General features: G+C 60.0%; 1 protein-coding gene across 28 annotated transcripts in view; it reads left to right on the top strand.

Moving 5' to 3' along the window:
* The window catches only part of CACNA1G (calcium voltage-gated channel subunit alpha1 G), a 61,459-nt gene that overhangs the window by 22,982 nt on the left and 21,142 nt on the right, over nt 1-17,335 (top strand). For 20 of the 28 annotated variants that reach the window (XM_060081040.1, XM_060081044.1, XM_060081042.1 and 17 more), the window contains exons 10-21: nt 6,024-6,175; nt 6,985-7,170; nt 7,268-7,382; nt 7,463-7,618; nt 10,450-10,518; nt 11,979-12,063; nt 12,147-12,340; nt 13,116-13,547; nt 14,444-14,544; nt 14,767-14,890; nt 16,674-16,742; nt 16,878-17,062. In XM_060081040.1, coding sequence (XP_059937023.1) covers nt 6,024-6,175; nt 6,985-7,170; nt 7,268-7,382; nt 7,463-7,618; nt 10,450-10,518; nt 11,979-12,063; nt 12,147-12,340; nt 13,116-13,547; nt 14,444-14,544; nt 14,767-14,890; nt 16,674-16,742; nt 16,878-17,062 — 1,868 coding nt within the window. The remainder of the gene's footprint in view (nt 1-6,023; nt 6,176-6,984; nt 7,171-7,267; nt 7,383-7,462; nt 7,619-10,449; nt 10,519-11,978; nt 12,064-12,146; nt 12,341-13,115; nt 13,548-14,443; nt 14,545-14,766; nt 14,891-16,673; nt 16,743-16,877; nt 17,063-17,335) is intronic. The other 8 variants (XM_060081045.1, XM_060081038.1, XM_060081026.1 and 5 more) reach the window with 1 other exon arrangement.

Genomic DNA, 17,335 nt, shown 5'->3' with positions numbered 1-17,335 from the left:
AGAGGAAGATGAATACCGGCACAGAGCAGCCCTTGGTCCCCCAGCAGGGTATTCCCCTGTCCAGTCAGCACAGTTTCGTGACTAGCAAAGCTCAGCAATTCGACAGCTGCAGCAGAGATGCAGAGGGGGTGGGGACTTACCTGGGCTGGAGCTGGCCAGACAGGAGGAGCCCTCTGAGATCTGTGGCCTGAGGGCGGCCTTTAAGTGGTCCACCACAACTGGGCAGAGAGACTGTGCAGGCGAGTGAGGGGCAGGGGCCACAGATCCAAAATTTTAAGTCACAGAAGCTTTGGGTTGACTGTCTGCAGGCTGAGCGAGCACTGTGGGTGCCTTGCACTTACTTGGCTTGTGTGTTCCCTGGGGGTGGCTCTGGGGAGCTGGCAGGAGACCACGGGGAGGGGCTAAAGTACCACTGGTTACGAGGCACTGGAGCGCAGTGACACCTAACAACGGGCCCAGGGGGCGTGAGGGGCTAGAAGAACGTGCTGAGACATTCCAAGCTAGAGTGCTTCCAGGGGGACAGCGAAGTGCAAGGCCACGATTTGTGTGATGAGGCCTGTGAGGTCTAGAAACCTCTTGCCGCCCGGGCGCGCCCCGATTTCCCACACCTCCTTGGAGAAGGAGGAGAAGGGGGGAGGCCCCGCTGACCCAGTGACCCTCGCCCCATCACTGCGGCCCACCTGGACCACCTCTTTTGGGTGTGGGCTCAGCAGGCAGGACGGTCAAAGGCAGAGGTGAGGTGAGCTGAGGAGTCAGAATTGGGGAACAGAGATTTCAGGGTCCGTGGAACAGGTGGCAGCTGAGGAGATGGGGGGCGAAGGTGGAGCTTGGCAGGGTTGGGGTGAGTCGTACAGGCCTCCCCTCAGGTCTGGTCTGGCTTGTCCCCACCTTGCACCTTCCCTGCAAAAGGCACCTCCCTGTCTGCCAGGGCCGGCTCTCAGGCCTCGCGCCTGGACCGCTGCAGTATCCCCTAACAGGTCTCCACCTCTTCGTCTCTCCAAGCCATCCGCGCACTACCACTACTGCAGCAGATTAATCTTCTTAATATACTGCTTTGCACATCTCCCCCCTCCCCCCAGAAGCCTCATTGGCAGCACCATGGGCAGAGGCAAGTCCAGCCGGAGTCAAGGCGCGGAGCGGAGTCAGGGCCGTTCCGGCTGGGCCCCACCCACCTGGCAGCCTTGCTCCCCCGTGGTCCCTCCCACCCTCTGACCGGGGCGGACACTGGACCCGGGTCCTGGAGTATGTGCTCTGCACAGTCCTTGCTCTCCTCCTTTGCTCACGCCGCTCTGGCCGGGGATGCCTTCCACGGGAGTTCTCCTCCCACTGCCTCCTCCCCACCGGCCCACGGACCTCAGCCGCTTGGAGCTCCTGGGGCCCTTCTGGTGTCCGGCACACGTGGTGCTTAGCTTCGGCCTTGCAGGCACTGTGTCCGGCCACACGCGAGGAGTGCTGCCGCTGTCAGTGCCCACGGGGCCACCTGAGCAGGACTCTGGCCTGGGTGTTTTCTCAGGCTTTAACTCCTATATTTGGCAGGTCAGCCTCGTCACAAGGAGGTGTTACCCTGTTTGATAGAAGAGGCCACTGGGAACCAGCAAGGTTAAAGGACTTGCCTGAGGTCACCCAGGTGCAAAGTCTCCGAGTTGGCAGGCCTCCTGCATTCAGGTTCCACCTCACCTCTTAGCACCATGAGCACTTTAAGGGTTAGTGGATGGAGGTGCTCTGGGTTTCAGGGGGGTCCTGGGGCTGGGAAGTATTGAGCAGTTTACCTGGGGCCCAGTTACTCCAAGCTGACAGGCTAAGGGGAGGGAAAGCGTTGGAAGATGGGAGATTTACAGTTAGCGTCAGCACAGAGGAGAGCCTGGGGCCTCTGGGTGGGAGAAGCTCAGGCTGCCTGGCCTCCACTCGCAGAAGCCCCCACTGGGCCTTGACCTTCGTGACCAGGAGGGAGGATGACCAGAGAAGGGACCACCGGGCGGCCTGATGGGCTTGTGTGGGTCTGTGTGGGCTGCCTGGGCGTGTGCGGGGTCAGCAGCATGGAGAGGTGTGGAGGGACGTGCAGCTGCGCCGTGCTCAGCACCTTTCTAAGTGAGCCGCGTGACCTCCATCCGGTCACCACACCTCAGAGCCTCAGTTTCCCTGCCGTCAAGGAGGCCCACGTCCCTCTTTTGTTTGGTGCGAGCAGGGAGGAAATGAACTCCTGGGAGGAAGGTAGTAGCAGTGCAGGGCCCGTGGAGGGCACTGGCAGAAGTTGGCTCCCACCCCGTCCCTTTGCAGCTGCAGTGGCTGCGATCACGGCTCTGGTCCCTGGGGCAACGGTGTTGCTAAGATTGAGTCTCTGTGTCCTCGTCCTGCATTTGCAGAACATTCCCAGCTTCCAATTTAGTAACTTGGACAGGCCTGGCTGTCTGTGGGAGGAGGACTTTTTCCCATGGATCATGGGGGATACCGGAGCCTCGGAAGGGAATAGGCATTGCCCCTAAGTGAGTGCAGTGAGGAGAGACAGGGAAGGCGGGGGTGGGGCAAGGGGGGAGAGTGCCAGGCCCTCCTTTCGACCTGCTTCTTGGGTCCCACTGCCTCCTGGAGGCTGGCTGGGCACGCTGCAGCTCCAGGCTTTGCCGCCACCCCTTTACGAGGGCAGTGACTGCAGGCCTCGGGGGAGCCCACACCATCCTTCCGATGAGGCTCTTGGTTGTTGCGCTGGCGGGTGAGTGTGTGTGTCTGTGTGCACCTGTGAGCCCTCAGGTACAGACTGTCGTAAGCCCTGTAGACAACACCAGGAAACGGCGAGAACACCCCTCCTCCACACGCCTGGTAGTAGTTGTACTTTAAGCATTCACTAATTAAGTAAATACATGATAGCAAAAGCTATAGTGCTCTCACTATTTTATTAATTTTTGTTTCTGGCAGATTTTTTTTGATGTATAATTTATATGCCGTAAAATTCACCCATTATCTCAGTTATGCTTTCAAACTCATTCTTTATTCATACATCTACGTTCATGTGAAATATAATTTTATATGTGTAAGAAGACACATTACATATTCAGTCCATCCCCGTGTCTGGGTTCACAGGCCCCTCACTGCACTCTTGGATCCTGACAGCCTAGTATTATTGGACTCAGAGTAAGGGGGGATTGGGTCCCGCTCCCTGGCTCTCCCTGCCCTATGACTTTGTGCTGGTCATTCATCATCTTTTGACCGCTTTTGCTCATCTGCAAAACGAGGGTGGGGGGGGCTGTTGTGTGGATGGTACAAGGTCAGACACACGTTGAACCCGGGAACCCACAGAGCATCGCACCACTGTGGTCTGTGCTTACCATCTTTATCCAGTCCAAGGATGGACAACTGGGCAGACTGCAGAGTGACTGGGAGGCAGGTTCACTGACCATGGCTTTCTGAAACAGACTGGACTTGGAAGCAGAAAGTGGGAGATCCACTTGGTCAGGAGGAGGGTCTGAGCCCTGGGCTTTTTTTTTTTTTTTTTTTTTTTGGCTGCATTGGGTCTTAGTTGCAGCATATGGGGTCTTCTTTGTGGCGCACGGGCTTCTCTCTAGCTGTGACGTGAGGGTTTTCTCTCTCTAGTTGTGGCACGCGGGCTCCAGAGTGCGTGGGCTCTGTAGTTTGCGGCACGCAGGTTCTCTCGTTGAGGCTCATGAGCTCAGTAGTTGTGGCGGGCGGGCTTAGCTGCCCCGCGGCATGTGGGATCTTAGTTCCCCGACCAGGGATCGAACCCGCGTCCCCCGCATTGGAAGGCGGATTCTTTACCACTGGACCCCCAGGGAAGTCCCTGAGCTCTGGGATTTAATTGTCCTGACCATGGCCCCTTCCCCACCACCTGCACTGTGCTCCCGCTGGAGGGACCAAAGGTCCTGTCTCCCTGTGAACCCCATTTGCTAGGTCAGGTGGCATGCCCCCACTCACAGTCTGAGAGCAAAATCTCACTCAAGATCTGCTGGAGCAACGGGCTCCATGCCCCACTGGCCCCCACGACAGCCACTCGCTCTCTGGACAGCTGGCTCTCGGCCCCGCCTGCTGACCCCGGCCCTGCTCCCCAGACCTGTCTTTGGACAGAATCCATCCGTGGGCTGAGAGCTTCTCTCCTTCTAAGAAGCTGCTGAGCCCCCAAACGCCCCTCACCTGCCAGTCAATCAGAAGACCCTGCCTTCCAGCTCGAGCCCCTCCCACCCAGGCTGGCCACACATATTGGGGCCATTAGGATACATTTGGTTGTGCCCAGGGCCTGGCTCCATGCTTGGGTGACCTACCTGGGCAGCCGGCCAGAGGAGGCAGCTGGGTAAACAGGGGGAGGTGTCTGATGGACTAAGGGCTTCACTTGGTTATTTAATTCAAACTTCTTGAGTAGCTACTATGGATCTTGGGCTTTTGGGTGGTCAAGACACCTCATCAGGGGCTTCCCTGGTGGCGCAGTGGTTGAGAGTCTGCCTGCCGATGCAGGGGACGCGGGTTCGTGCCCTGGGCCGGGAGGATCCCACATGCCGCGGAGCGGCTGGGCCCGTGAGCCGTGGCCGCTGAGCCTGCGCGTCCGGAGACTGTGCTCCGCAACGGGAGAGGCCACAACAGTGAGAGGCCCGCGTACCGCAAAAAAAAAAAAAAAAGACACCTCATCAGGTGGGCAGTGGGCTCCACTGAGCCAATCATATCTCACTCTGCAGCTGCACCCTGGCCGGGCCCCTCCCTTTCTCCCCAGACATGGCTCATTCCCTGGCTCGACCCTGTGATGACTTCCCCTTCCCTCTGCCTGGAGAGACCCCGCTCACCCTCAGAGTTCATTTCAAGCGCTGCCTCCTGACTAAGGCTTTCCCAGGGTGTTCCTCCCTCACCTTCTCTCCCCTGAACTCCTGGATTTACTGTCTGGATAATTTATTTTGGCACCAAAGCATCTAAGGTCTCTTGTGGTTCTTCAGCTGTTTTGTGTGTGTACAACTTGTTTCCAGCTAGACTCTGAGCTCCTAGGAGGCAGGGAGCACAGCTGGCATGCTTTTGCATACTTGGTGGATTTTACAGTACCTGGTGGATTATACAGTAGGTACTTAATATTGAAAGGGAGGAGGTACGTAATATTCTGCGCTGGAATAGCAGATGAAGTAAAGCTTGTCCTTAGTTCTGATGACTCTCTAGGTTGTATCCTCAGTCCCAATCCCAGACCCTGGGTAGGAGCATAAAAGTAATTACCAGAGAGGTTAAGGATCTTGCTGAAGGTCAGTCACACAGTGAGTTGACAGGATAGGCGGAGAATTAACCTGGGTGTCCTAGACTCAAGTAGCAGCTCCAGGTGCCACCTCATCTGTGACAACCCTTCCTGGGGTCTCCCTTCTGCTCATCAGTGTGTTTGTGTGTACATGCTTCCGTGTGCATGCACGCAGGTATTGCATGTGTATACTTGTTCGTGTGTTTATGTATATGCGTGTGTGCATTTGTGTGTGTTTGTGTGTACCTGTAGGCAGTGTGTGCGTGTCTGGAAGAAAGCAACGTCATCAACAGTTGTCCAAGAGAATGCTGCCAAGTCCACAGAGCAATCGTAGAGCCTGTGTGATTTGCATGTGGCTGTGTGACTGCGTATGTGTGTGAGGTCTTGGCAGTCACCCTCTGGTACCGGCCAGCATCGGTGCACTGCTGGCCTGGACCTGCTGAGCTGACATGGTAACACAGAACGGGATGGGTCTCGGAGCACCCAGTAGGAGGTGGGCAGAACCCACAGCAGAGGCCCGCCGTGAGCCTGTGGCCCCAGGGTCTGAAACTCAGAGCTGGAAATGGCCAGGGCCCGGGGGCTTTGTGCAGTGGCCACCCCTGAGTGCATTTTCTCATGGACCCTTTGGGGGAGGGTCCTCCCCATTAGCCTGAGCATTCAGCACCACTACTCCCCTCTCCCAACACCCCCAGTCCCACCCACTGGCTTGCTGTGCCCTCTCCCCCTCTCCATGTGGCCAGGCGTTTGGGAGGCCTGGGATGAAGGGCTCAGGGACAAGCCTTGGCTGCTTCATGCCCACCCTGTCCTCCAGCCTGAGGAGCTCACCAACGCCCTGGAAATCAGCAACATCGTCTTCACCAGCCTCTTTGCCCTGGAGATGCTACTGAAGCTGCTCGTGTACGGTCCCTTTGGCTACATCAAGAACCCCTACAACATCTTTGACGGCATCATTGTTGTCATCAGGTACGACCCGCCTCCGCTGCCTCTTGCCTGAGGAATGTCCTCGGGGTAGCTTGGGGCAAGGAGCCACACAGCCTGTTCCTCTGGGGTGGAGGGATCTGGAATCAGGCCCCACTGACCCACAGGCTCTACACTCCCCCGGCTGAGGATTCTCACGCCCCCAGCGCTGCACTCCACCCTCTCCCGAGGCCTTACCTTGCTCACCAGAACGTGGCCTCCTGTCCGCTTTGGCTGGGCCCCTCGGACGTCTTTTCTCTCGTTTGCACTCCTTGTCTTCGACCCCATGCAGACCTCGGGTGGGCAAGGACTGGGGAGTTGGCTTTGGAGAGGAGCTGGAAGAGGTGTAAAGCCCAGCCAGCTGTCCCTGCTTACAAAGTGCTTGGAGACTGTCGCAGACGCTGGCAACTTGCTTTAGGGTTTCCAAGACCTTGGGAAAGTGTTCCACTGCCCCCCACACCCCCCAGGCCCTGGGCCAGAAGACCTGCTTTATTGGCATTGGCTTTAGAGTTCATTAGAGGAGAACAAAGCAAACGTTCCAGAAGTGGAGGTGCTGCATTGGCCGACTGAGGGAGGGGACTGGCCTAGGGGGGAGGGTCGGGGGGGGGCTGGAGCTGTCACCCAGACCTCCGAGCTCCTGCCTGGAGGCCCAAGGGCCCCTTGCTGCCCGCTGTCCCAGTGCTGGCCAGTCCAGACCCTCAGGTGCTGCTGGGCCCTCCTAAAGGACGGGGCAGGAGGAGGGTGAGTATGCAGCGGGCTCAGGCTCAGGCTCAGGCTCAGGCTCTGGCCACCCGGCCCTCCCCCGCCCCTTGCAGCGTGTGGGAGATCGTGGGCCAGCAGGGGGGCGGCCTGTCGGTGCTGCGGACCTTCCGCCTGATGCGGGTGCTGAAGCTGGTGCGCTTCCTGCCGGCGCTGCAGCGGCAGCTCGTGGTGCTCATGAAGACCATGGACAACGTGGCCACCTTCTGCATGCTGCTCATGCTCTTCATCTTCATCTTCAGGTGAGGCAGGTGTAGCAGCCGTGCCGGCGGGGTGAGGGCCTGAGGGGCAGGGTTTGCCGGGGCCCTGATCCCCAGCCTGTGGCTCCTATGTCTTCAGCATCCTGGGTATGCATCTCTTTGGCTGCAAATTTGCATCTGAGAGGGATGGGGACACGCTGCCGGACCGGAAGAATTTTGACTCCCTGCTCTGGGCCATCGTCACTGTCTTTCAGGTGCCAGGGTAACAGGGCAGGGTGGGCAGGGTGGTGGGGTGCCCCCGGCGAAGGCCCTGACTCCCGTCCTCGGCCGGCAGATCCTGACCCAGGAGGACTGGAACAAGGTGCTGTACAACGGCATGGCCTCCACGTCATCCTGGGCTGCCCTGTACTTCATTGCCCTCATGACCTTTGGCAACTACGTGCTCTTCAACCTGCTCGTTGCCATTCTGGTGGAGGGCTTCCAGGCGGAGGTAACCCCCTGCCCTCAGCAGTCCACTTCCAGGAGGGATCGGCGGCCCCGCTGGAGCTGTGGTGTCCTGGGAGGTTCTGCAGGATGTGCCCCTCAGACTAGGCTGGGGAACTAGGAGTGGGAGTTCTGGGATTCAGGCAGCCCCTCGGCACTCGAGAGACCCGGTGGTTGTTGCGGCAGAGCGTCTCTGGATCCAAGGTTAGCTGCCGAGTGGGCTTGCCCCACAGAGCCGGCTAGGTGCTCCCCTAGAGAGCTGGACGGGATGAGTGCTGGCACACGGTGCGGCTGGATCCCTGAGCACAGGTGCGCTCGGGGACATCTGGAGGGAACCCATCTGAGCCGAGGGGTGGGGGAAGCTTGCAAGCAAGTCATCTGAGCTTTGGCTGAGCTGGTGAAGATGCCACCAGCGCCCGGGCAGGGCTGAGCTGCCCAGGGTGAGAAATGAGCCCAATTAGCTGCCGGCATGACAGAGATGAGCATCCTATTTCCAGCCCAGTCTCCATCACCTTCGTCACAGGCAGCGCCATCAATTAGTATTGATTTCCATTGATCCCGGCCTTGTCCTGCCAGGACACAGCCTCTGCCTGAAGGGCTGCACCCTCCTCTGCTCCCTTACCTCGGTCCCTCTTCCCACCCAAGCCCCAGGCCCGGCCCAGCATCCCAGCACCTAGCACAGGGCAGGTCGACTCAACCTAGAAATGCTCCAGGTTGGGTGTGGAGAAGCTCTCGGTCCAGTTCTCTCTGGGTGACCCGGATGGAAACTCCCGCTGCGGCCTGGTCTATAAATACCCAGCACACGGTGGAAAAACAAAAATCTATTTTCTGACTCTTTCCCAGCCTTGCGAGGGAAGGCTGTTCCCCCGTGGGCTGGGCTGGACTGGTGGGTGCGGGTGTCTCTCTCCCTCACTGGCCTCCTCCGGTTGTAACTCCATAGTTACCCATTATCGCATTTCCTCCCCCGCTGGGGGGCAGGGAGGGCAGGCGGGCCCTGCCTCGGGTGATGGCTGGGCCTCTTGACGGGAGGGAGGGACATGGCTACTCTCCCTGGGATGGGACATTTGTTTGGGGTCTCCCTGGGGCCTGAAGGGTTAAGGGTGCCAACGTGCTCCCACAAGAATCAAGGGCTGTCTGGAGACCCACCACTTGGCCACTGCTCTCGGCCTGTGGGAAGAGGAGCTGAGTGGGGACAGGGGTCCTACAGCCCCTCCAGACCACAGTTCCTGACAGCTAACATTCTCGCAGAAAAATTCCTGTGGAACTCTGTGGAAGTGGAAAATACCCCAGGCCTATCTCCTGCCCTCAAGTGGCCGTTCAGCCAGCTCGGCAGTCTTGGAAATGCCCAGCATGGGCAGCAGCCCCCCATCACTGGTCCTTCCAGCAGACACCTTGTTAAACCGAGAGCCGCTGAGCCGGCCTGGTTGCTAGGCAGCGGCAAAGGCTGCGTGTGGGAATGGAGAGCAGCCTGGCCTTTGGGCCTGGCCTGGTCACTCTGGCCCTGCTGGGGGCTTGTGGCTGCCCCAGCATGAGGGATTGGCCAGGGCCTGGGGCCATACCCTCCTCGACGAGTGCCTGGGAGAGAGCCTCACTCGGGGGCATGATGCTTTGGGTCTGGGGTGGGACGGAGAAAAGATTTCAGAATCAACCCCTCTTCAAGGGGGTGGGGGCAGCGGCATGGCCCTGAAGTGCCCGTATGAGGAGCCGGACCAGCTTCTCACTGTCCTGTAAAGCCCTGGGTCGGGGGAGAGGTTGGTCACTCAGTGCCAGTGGCCTGGACACCTCCAGCGGCACCTGCCCTCAGCTGTACGGAGTTTCAGGGGGCACACGTGTGGCTCTGAGGGAGCCCCACCATCTGGCAGAAGAGGCTGGCTTTTGCTGTTGTGATGACCTGCTTTTTTACAAACGAGACAACCTACCTCAGTGGAAGCAGTGGCCACCCCCATTTTGTTGGGCGTCACCAGCAGGAGGCCTCAAGGGTGGCCCCCTGCTGGCCTTGCCACCCTGCCAAGAGGTGGGAGGGGGTCGCCTACAGGACCAGGCCAGCTGGGCTGTTTATACCCTGACTTGCAGGGGGTGGCGCCCTGAATCCCTATATATTTATCATCTGCACACTTAATCAAATGAACAGGCAGCAGGCCCTGTGTGAGGCCGTTCATTGATATCAAACAACACTGGAGCCGTGGTCCCAGTGTTACCTGTCACATCCCATCCCGGTAGGAGCATTCTGATTTGGAGTGAGGACTGGAGAGGCCTGTTCTTGCTCCCGGCCTTTTGTCTCCGCCCCCACCTCTGACTTCCATCCACCCCTCCTTCCCACCCTCCCGGCCGGCTGCTTCAGAGCCAGGGAGAGGTGAGCTGGAGACTCAGGTACGAGGCCCAGATGCATCTCTTAGTCTCTGTGTGACTTGGGGCAGTTTTCTGAACTCCTCCAAACCTCAGGAGCTTTCTCTAAGATGGTGCTAGCCGCACCTCCTTCCCACCTGGAGAGGAGGTGAGCTAGTGTTAATGAAGCAGTTGAGCGATGCCTGCCACGCCCCCGTGAATGACAGCTGGTATTATCAGCATCAACGGAGGGTCCCGGCTCCTTCCCTGCCCTCGCTCCCATCTCTGTGGCCTCGGCCCTCGCCCTTCAGATTCATTCCGGCTCCAGGGCCTGTGGTTGAATTCTGGAAGGCCACACTGTTCCCTTTCTCCTCCTCCCCGACCCCGTGTCTCAGTTCCCCCACCGCTGGGTTTGCACCCCTCCTTTTCTTCCTCCTCTTTCGACACTGCTGCTGTTTGAAAGCCCGGCGCCTGTAACCAGCGCCCGTCCCCTGCCTCCCCCTCTCCCTGTAGGAAATCAGCAAACGGGAAGATGCGAGTGGACAGTTAAGCTGTATTCAGCTGCCTGTCGACTCCCAGGGGGTAGGTATGCGATCATGAGTCGGCATGCCCCCCGTGCCCCATGCCCCCATTCTGCCTCCGTGTCTGTGCTTGTGCTCACGCTCAGCTGCTGTGCAACCTGTGGTGGCCATGGTGGTCCTTGGTGTCGTGAGGTGTGCTTTGATTTTAAGTCCCTTCCCCCTCGAGGACACTTGAGGGGAGGGCCTCCGTGCCTCTGCCCTGTTCACCCGCAAAGGGCACCAATCCGTCCCACCAGACCAGTGGATGGGCCGGAGAAGGAAGGGACTTAGAATCCTCTGTGTGCACGTGTGTGGTACACCGCATGTGTGTACCTCCACTGCGGTCCCCGAGGAGTCTGGGTCGTCGGGCCTCGGTGGAGTCGGGATTTGTGGCCGCAGACCGTGCTCCCCCGTCTCTCCCCTCTCCCCCTTGCCTTGAGCCTCTGTGGGAGACCCCACAAGCTGTCTCAGCTCAGAACAAGGCTTTGGAGGATGTGGGGGTGGGGGTGCCTCTTGCCAGAATGTACCAGAATTTAAAATCTACTTCTGTGTCTCTGGCCCCTTGACCACCCAGAAGGTCCAGCAGGTACTCAGGGGCATGCTCCTCCCCTGGCCCCCACACTGAGCCTGTGCCCTGCTGTTTCCTGCACTGGCACCAGAATTCGGGCAAAGCCAGGGTTGCCATGGGACACCATGGTGCTGCACATCCCAAGCAGCCCCCTGGAGATCCCACTTGATAATTAAAGGCCTCGTTAGGGATGTAAACTGAGTTAATGAAAATGATCCCCTGAGATGCCAATTACGCAATATTTATGTCCTTATCAAAAGTAGCAATCAAGTATTTCTTAATAACTTCTTAAGGAGAAGTGTGTAATTACTGGGGAACCTACTGACCTGCTAAGGAGGAAGAAAAAACTGTCCCAGAGACAGAGAGAGAGGTAAAAATGGGGCCAGGGGAGAAGGTGGGGGCTTGGGGAAGATGGAGGAAAGAAGTAGAGGGACGGAAGTGGCATCCTTGGGCTGAGCTGCTCTGTCTGGGGTCCTTCAATTTTTCTCTGGGGCCTTGGGTCTGAGGCTCAGGGGAGGGCAGCCTGGAGGGAAAGCAGAGGGCACAAGTGGCCTTTGGAAATGAGGCTCTAGTGACTACTTCACTCAGGTCCCCAGCTCCCTCTGGCCTGTGCCACCTGCCTGCCCGGCTATCCCCTCTCCCCTCAGCCATTCTTGAAGCCAGTCCCAGCCATGATGGTTGTGCTGTGGGTTCTGGGGATAGCCGTGGGCTTCTCTGAGGTATCACAGGCCCTTGAGAGCCCTGGGCCCCAAGCCTGGGTGGTCTGGCCTGAGCCAGTGCATGCCTCGTGCCGTGGTTGCTGGTTCCTTGTGGCCTATGTGTGGTGTGTGCGTGTGAAGACAGGGAGACCTCGGTCCGCACTACCAACACCTGCCCGGCCAGGTTCCTAATGGCCCGCTGCTCTCCCACCCTAGGGAGATGCCACCAAGTCCGAGTCAGAGCCCGATTTCTTCTCGCCCAGCCTGGATGGCGATGGGGACAGGAAGAAGCGCTTGGCCTGTGAGTATCTCTCTGCGGGGGCAGCCCCTGGCTCTAGGCCAGCCTTGAGTGGACTCAGGGTCTCTCCGTCTCTCCCCCTGCAGTGGTGTCTGTGGGAGAGCACCCGGAGCTGCGGAGGAGCCTGTTGCCCCCTCTCATCATCCACACGGCCGCCACACCCATGTCGCTGCCCAAGAGCTCCAGCACTGGCCTGGCCGAGGTTCTGGGCCCTGCGTCCCGCCGCGCCAGCAGCAGTGGGTCGGCCGAACCAGGGGCACCCCACGAGATGAAGTCACCGGTAGGGGGTGCATGTGGGGGCCCGACAGTGGGGGATGTACAGACATCAGGAGGGAAGAGAGGTGGAATGGGCAGGCCCGAGGAGACAGCCCCTGAGCCACTGGGTTAGACAAGGCCCAGCGGGCGTCAGCAAGGCTGGTAATGCAGGCAGGCGCAGGAGCCTTGGCCCTGGGGGCAAAAGAGCAGGGTTCTAATTCTATTTCTTCTGTTCCCCGAGTGTCCTTGGATGAGACTCATTTCCCTCTGTAAAATGGGAGGGAATGCCTCATCTTAATAATAGCAAACCCCATCCAGTTACTGATTCTGTGCCAGACACTGTTCTAGACATTGCTTATAAGTGTTCTTAATGCGTGTGATACTCACAGCAACCATCTGGTAGGTACCAATATTATCCCCATTTTTCAGACGGGGACCTGAGTCTCAGACTGTGGGAAGCTCCACAGTGAGCAGGCGACAGAGCCAGCATTTTAATCCAGGAGGTTGGTGTCAGGGCCCATGCTCTCACTGTGATTTCATACTGCCACTCACCTAAATGAGGAATAGGTGCTAGGGTCATATCGCTTTTACAGATGAGGAGCTGAGACACGGAGAGGGTTAGTGACTTGCCCAAGGTCGCACAGATGGTGTGAGTCCAGGCATCCAGGTCCAGGGCTCCTGCTCATACCTCTGTACCTGATGTGAGGCCACAGAGGCTCACAGGAGCCAGGATGCATGTGAAGGGGCGTGGGGCCATGAGGTCCTGGCTGAGACCACTCTCCCCTCTGTTCGGCCCCCAGCCGAGCGCCCGCAGCTCCCCACACAGTCCCTGGAGCGCAGCGGGCAGCTGGACTAGCAGGCGCTCCAGCCGGAACAGCCTGGGCCGCGCCCCCAGCCTGAAGAGGAGGAGCCCGAGTGGGGAGCGGAGGTCCCTGTTGTCGGGCGAGGGCCAGGAGAGCCAGGATGAGCAGGAGAGCTCGGAAGAGGAGCGCGCCAGCCCACCGGGCAGCGACCGCCGCCACAGGGGCTCCCTGGAGCGGGAAGCTAAGAGCTCCTTTGACCTGCCGGACACACTGCAGGTGCCCGGGCTGCACCGCACAGCCAGTGGCCGCAGCTCAGCCTCTGAGCACCAGGATTGCAACGGCAAGTCAGCTCCAGGACGCCTGACCCGGGCCCTGCGGCCCGACGATCCCCCACTGGATGGGGACGATGGCGATGACGAGGGCAACTTGGTGAGGCCCCTGTGGGCACAGTGACCTCTCACCCCTGACCTTGAGTGAGGGGAGCTGTGCCTGACCTGGTGCAGGACTGGACAACCCCCTCCCAGTTGTATGGCATTCAGGGAGTTACCATCACGCCCAAAGGATCTCGAGGGATATCATCCCTGAAGCCAGGCTCCAAACAGCCCCCTTCTCCCTCTGCCCATCCCACCAAGCCCCAGATCCTTGTCATGCCTGGGTCTGCAGCTCTGCATCCTTGGTGGATAAGAATGGCTTCGGGCAGATGTGTATGAATCTTTCATGGCCTCCCACTGTGACCCAGAAAGACCCATCACTCAGCTCTCCAAACTGATACCCTCCTCTGTCCCCCTCTCTCATCTCTACCTCATCACAAGCCTTGAGCTCACACCCACTTTTACCCATTCACCCTTTTCCCAACCCCCTCACCACCACCGTTAACCCTGGGGATGGGGCTCAGGGACCTGGGACCCCAGGGTTAGCATGTGAGAAAGGTCCAGTGTCTCCTCGTGCCAGGTGTGTCTTCGAACAGGCAGCTGTGATGGGGACAGTGTCTGATAATTGATGTGGCTTCCAAGCCCAGCGGGGAGGGAAGGAGGGAACGCAGGCAGGGGGCTGGGCTGGAGGCAGAGACGGGAAGAGAGGAGAGCCTGGGGGAAGCGAGGGGTTGGGGAGATGAAGGAAGTGAGGCAGGCTCAGGGGCTGGGGTGGGGGGGGGCTTTGGGGAGATGCTGAGGTGGTTTTAAGAATACCGGAAGAGAAACCAGGCATAGGCCTGGGCCAGAGTGGAGAGGGTAGACCAGGCGTGAGGGCCACGGGGCCGCTGAGGAACCAGGGATCAGGAACTTGGAGGCCTGGCCCTGCTCACATCCCGGGCCATCCTTCTACAGAGCAAAGGGGAAAGGATGAGAGCGTGGGTCCGGGCCCGGCTCCCTGCCTGCTGCCTGGAGCGAGACTCCTGGTCTGCCTACATCTTCCCTCCTCAGTCAAGGTCAGCAAGAGGGTCCCTGACCTGCTCCCCAACCTCTCCTTCTCCTGGGAAATTCTCCTGCGACTCCATCCCGGGGATGCTAGAAGTGTCCCCTGACGCGGGGGAGGATGAGAGCGGGGGGCCTGGGGATGGGAGGGCCCAGGACGGGTAGGGGCGGTGCCCCTGACTGCCGTTCCCCCCCCCCCTCCCCCCCACTCAGCCTTTGCCTCTGTCCCGGAGCAGGTTCCGCCTCCTGTGCCACCGAATCATCACCCACAAGATGTTCGACCACGTGGTCCTCGTCATCATCTTCCTCAACTGCATCACCATCGCCATGGAGCGCCCCAAGATCGACCCCCACAGTGCTGTGAGTCACTGGGGCTGACACGGCGGCTGCTGAGCGCCTGCTTGGTGCCCAGCCCTCCCGGATTAGCGGGTTAGCAACCCATGCAGCGAGCCAGGCGGGCAGGGAGGCCCAGAGAGACACGGAGGCAGGGAGCCAGGAATCTCTCTGACTCTGAGCCGTGCAACTGATGCCCCAGAATGCCTCCTGCGTCCCTCGCCGGCCTCCGTTTCCCTCTGTGACACAGCAGCCAGTTGGGGGAGGGGGCCTTGCTCCTTGCCTGGGGAAAAGTGAGCTTCGTCGCACCCAGCTGTTCGCAGATGGCCTGTTCTCGTGCGCCAGGGGCTTGTGAGGCCTGTATGTGAGTCAGTGAGTGTCATGGTGAAGCCAACAGTGAGACTAACCCTGGCCGGGCTGAGTGGCAGAGGGTCTCCAGGACCTGGTGACTGACGGGGAGGCATCCTGCCCAACCTGCCCCATTGGTGGCGCCGCGTCGAGGAGGGAAGCTGCCCTTTGCTCCTCGGGGTACAGCCAGGCCACAGACAAGTAGGGTTTCAGGGGCATTTGGAGGAGCCCTGGTCACTTCTGCTTGGCCGTGAACCTGCCAGTCCTCCTCGAAAGGAGAGGAGAGGCCATGGGCCGGCGTATCTGGACATACTCCCCCGGGCCTGACCTCTTCAGGATGGGCCCAGCCGGCCCTGGGAGCTGTCTCTCCCCAGCCTGGCATCACAGCCTGTCGCCCCACAGTGATCCAGGTCCTAGAAGGGTGGGGGGCTCTGCTGCCCCTTGGAGGTGGTCTCCGCCCCTCCTTGCTGCCGCGCATACCATTGTTCAGTGTTCGACATTGCTGGGGCTTCTGTTTTCCATTAGGGTGGGCTCCAGTCAGGCCAGCGTGGTGGGGTGGTGGTGGTGACGGGAGCCTGGGGAGTGGAGGGCCAGCCTAGGAGGAGGTGAGAGAGCACAGCACCGGGGACCCCCACACCGGCCCCCCCGTCTGCCTCCGGCCCAGGGCCCTGCCTCAGAGCTCACTGTGGCCACGTCTCTCCCCCACCTTCCCACTCCGCCCCTCCACCCCTAGCTGTGTCACGTGTGTGCTTCTCCCTCTCCCCTTCCGCTGCTCCTCACTCCCTCTGACACTCGCACTTCGCCTCCCGCGTCTCCCGCTCTCTACACCCCTCTCTTGGCCGCCCAGCGATGGAATCTGCCCACAGATATCAGGGGATTGGGTCGCCTTCCTTCCTGCCCTGCTTCACCCTATGCCTGGCATACATATGGTGCCTGGGGATGCACAGCCTGTCCTCAAGCCCCCAGCTTGCCCTGCGGCTCCTTTTCTGGGGCACACGGCAGGGAAGCAAGTACGTGGAGCAGAGGGGAGTAGGCTGGGGCGTCAAGAGATCAAGCTAAATCCTGCTCCAGTTTTAAGAAAGGAATTGGTGAATAGGGCCTGAGACGTGGAGCTCCGATGACAGCACCGCGGTGGGCAGCACTTTCCCCTCAAGGCCGCTCCGGGAGGTAGTGGGGGGGCGGTTCTGTTCAGGGGCAAGAGTGGGACTGTGGCCAGAGCTGCGAGTGAGTCAGGGGGCTTGACGCTGGCTCCGCGCGCGCGCGCGCGCGCGTGTGTGTGTGTGTGTGTGTGTGTGTCTGAGTGTGGGGGGGTGGGAGAGCAGGAAGGAGATTGTCGGCTTTGCTGGGGGGGGGGGGGGTTGATCTGAGTCAGACCTTGGAGGCAGCTCCTGGCTTCCGTGTGCAGAGCAGACATGGCCCGAGGAGGGGTCCCAGTGGCACCAGCTGCCGCTCTCTCCTACAGGAACGCATCTTCCTGACCCTCTCCAATTACGTCTTCACCGCGCTCTTTCTGGCTGAGATGACAGTGAAGGTGATGTGGGCTCGGCGTTGGTTTGGAGCCATCGGGCGCTCGGTGGGGGTGGAGAGCCTGGGTCACAGATGGAGGGCAGGGCTGGGGACTGACTGCAGGGAGGTGGCGGTGCCGGTGACGCACGGGCGTCCTCAGGTGGTGGCGCTGGGCTGGTGCTTCGGGGAGCAGGCCTACCTGCGCAGCAGCTGGAACGTGCTGGATGGGCTGCTGGTGCTCATCTCCATCATCGACATCCTGGTGTCCATGGTCTCCGACAGCGGCACCAAGATCCTGGGCATGCTGAGGGTGCTGCGCCTGCTGCGAACCCTGCGCCCGCTCAGGTGCCCTGGGCAGGCGCACCCCACGGCCAGCACCCCACCTGCCCCTGCCTCCTGCCTGTGACCCCACTCCAGACACCGCTTCTCTCCGGGTTTAACTGCGGCCCCAGCAGTCTCCCTCCACAGGCGCCCCCCTCAGTGACCCCCGCCACGTGACACACTCCTGCAGGGCACAGTACCAGTGGCCATAGGCAGGACCCTCACATCCTTCAGCTGCAGCTCTCCCTCGGGTGGTAGCCTCAGGGGTGACACTTGGCCCTCCCCGTGAAGTGACAG

The sequence above is a fragment of the Mesoplodon densirostris genome, chromosome 18, assembly GCF_025265405.1.
Source record: "Mesoplodon densirostris isolate mMesDen1 chromosome 18, mMesDen1 primary haplotype, whole genome shotgun sequence".
In the NCBI taxonomy this organism is placed as follows: domain Eukaryota; kingdom Metazoa; phylum Chordata; class Mammalia; order Artiodactyla; family Ziphiidae; genus Mesoplodon; species Mesoplodon densirostris.
Note: the sequence above shows the minus strand (reverse complement) of the source record. Positions and strands in the feature narration are given on the sequence as shown.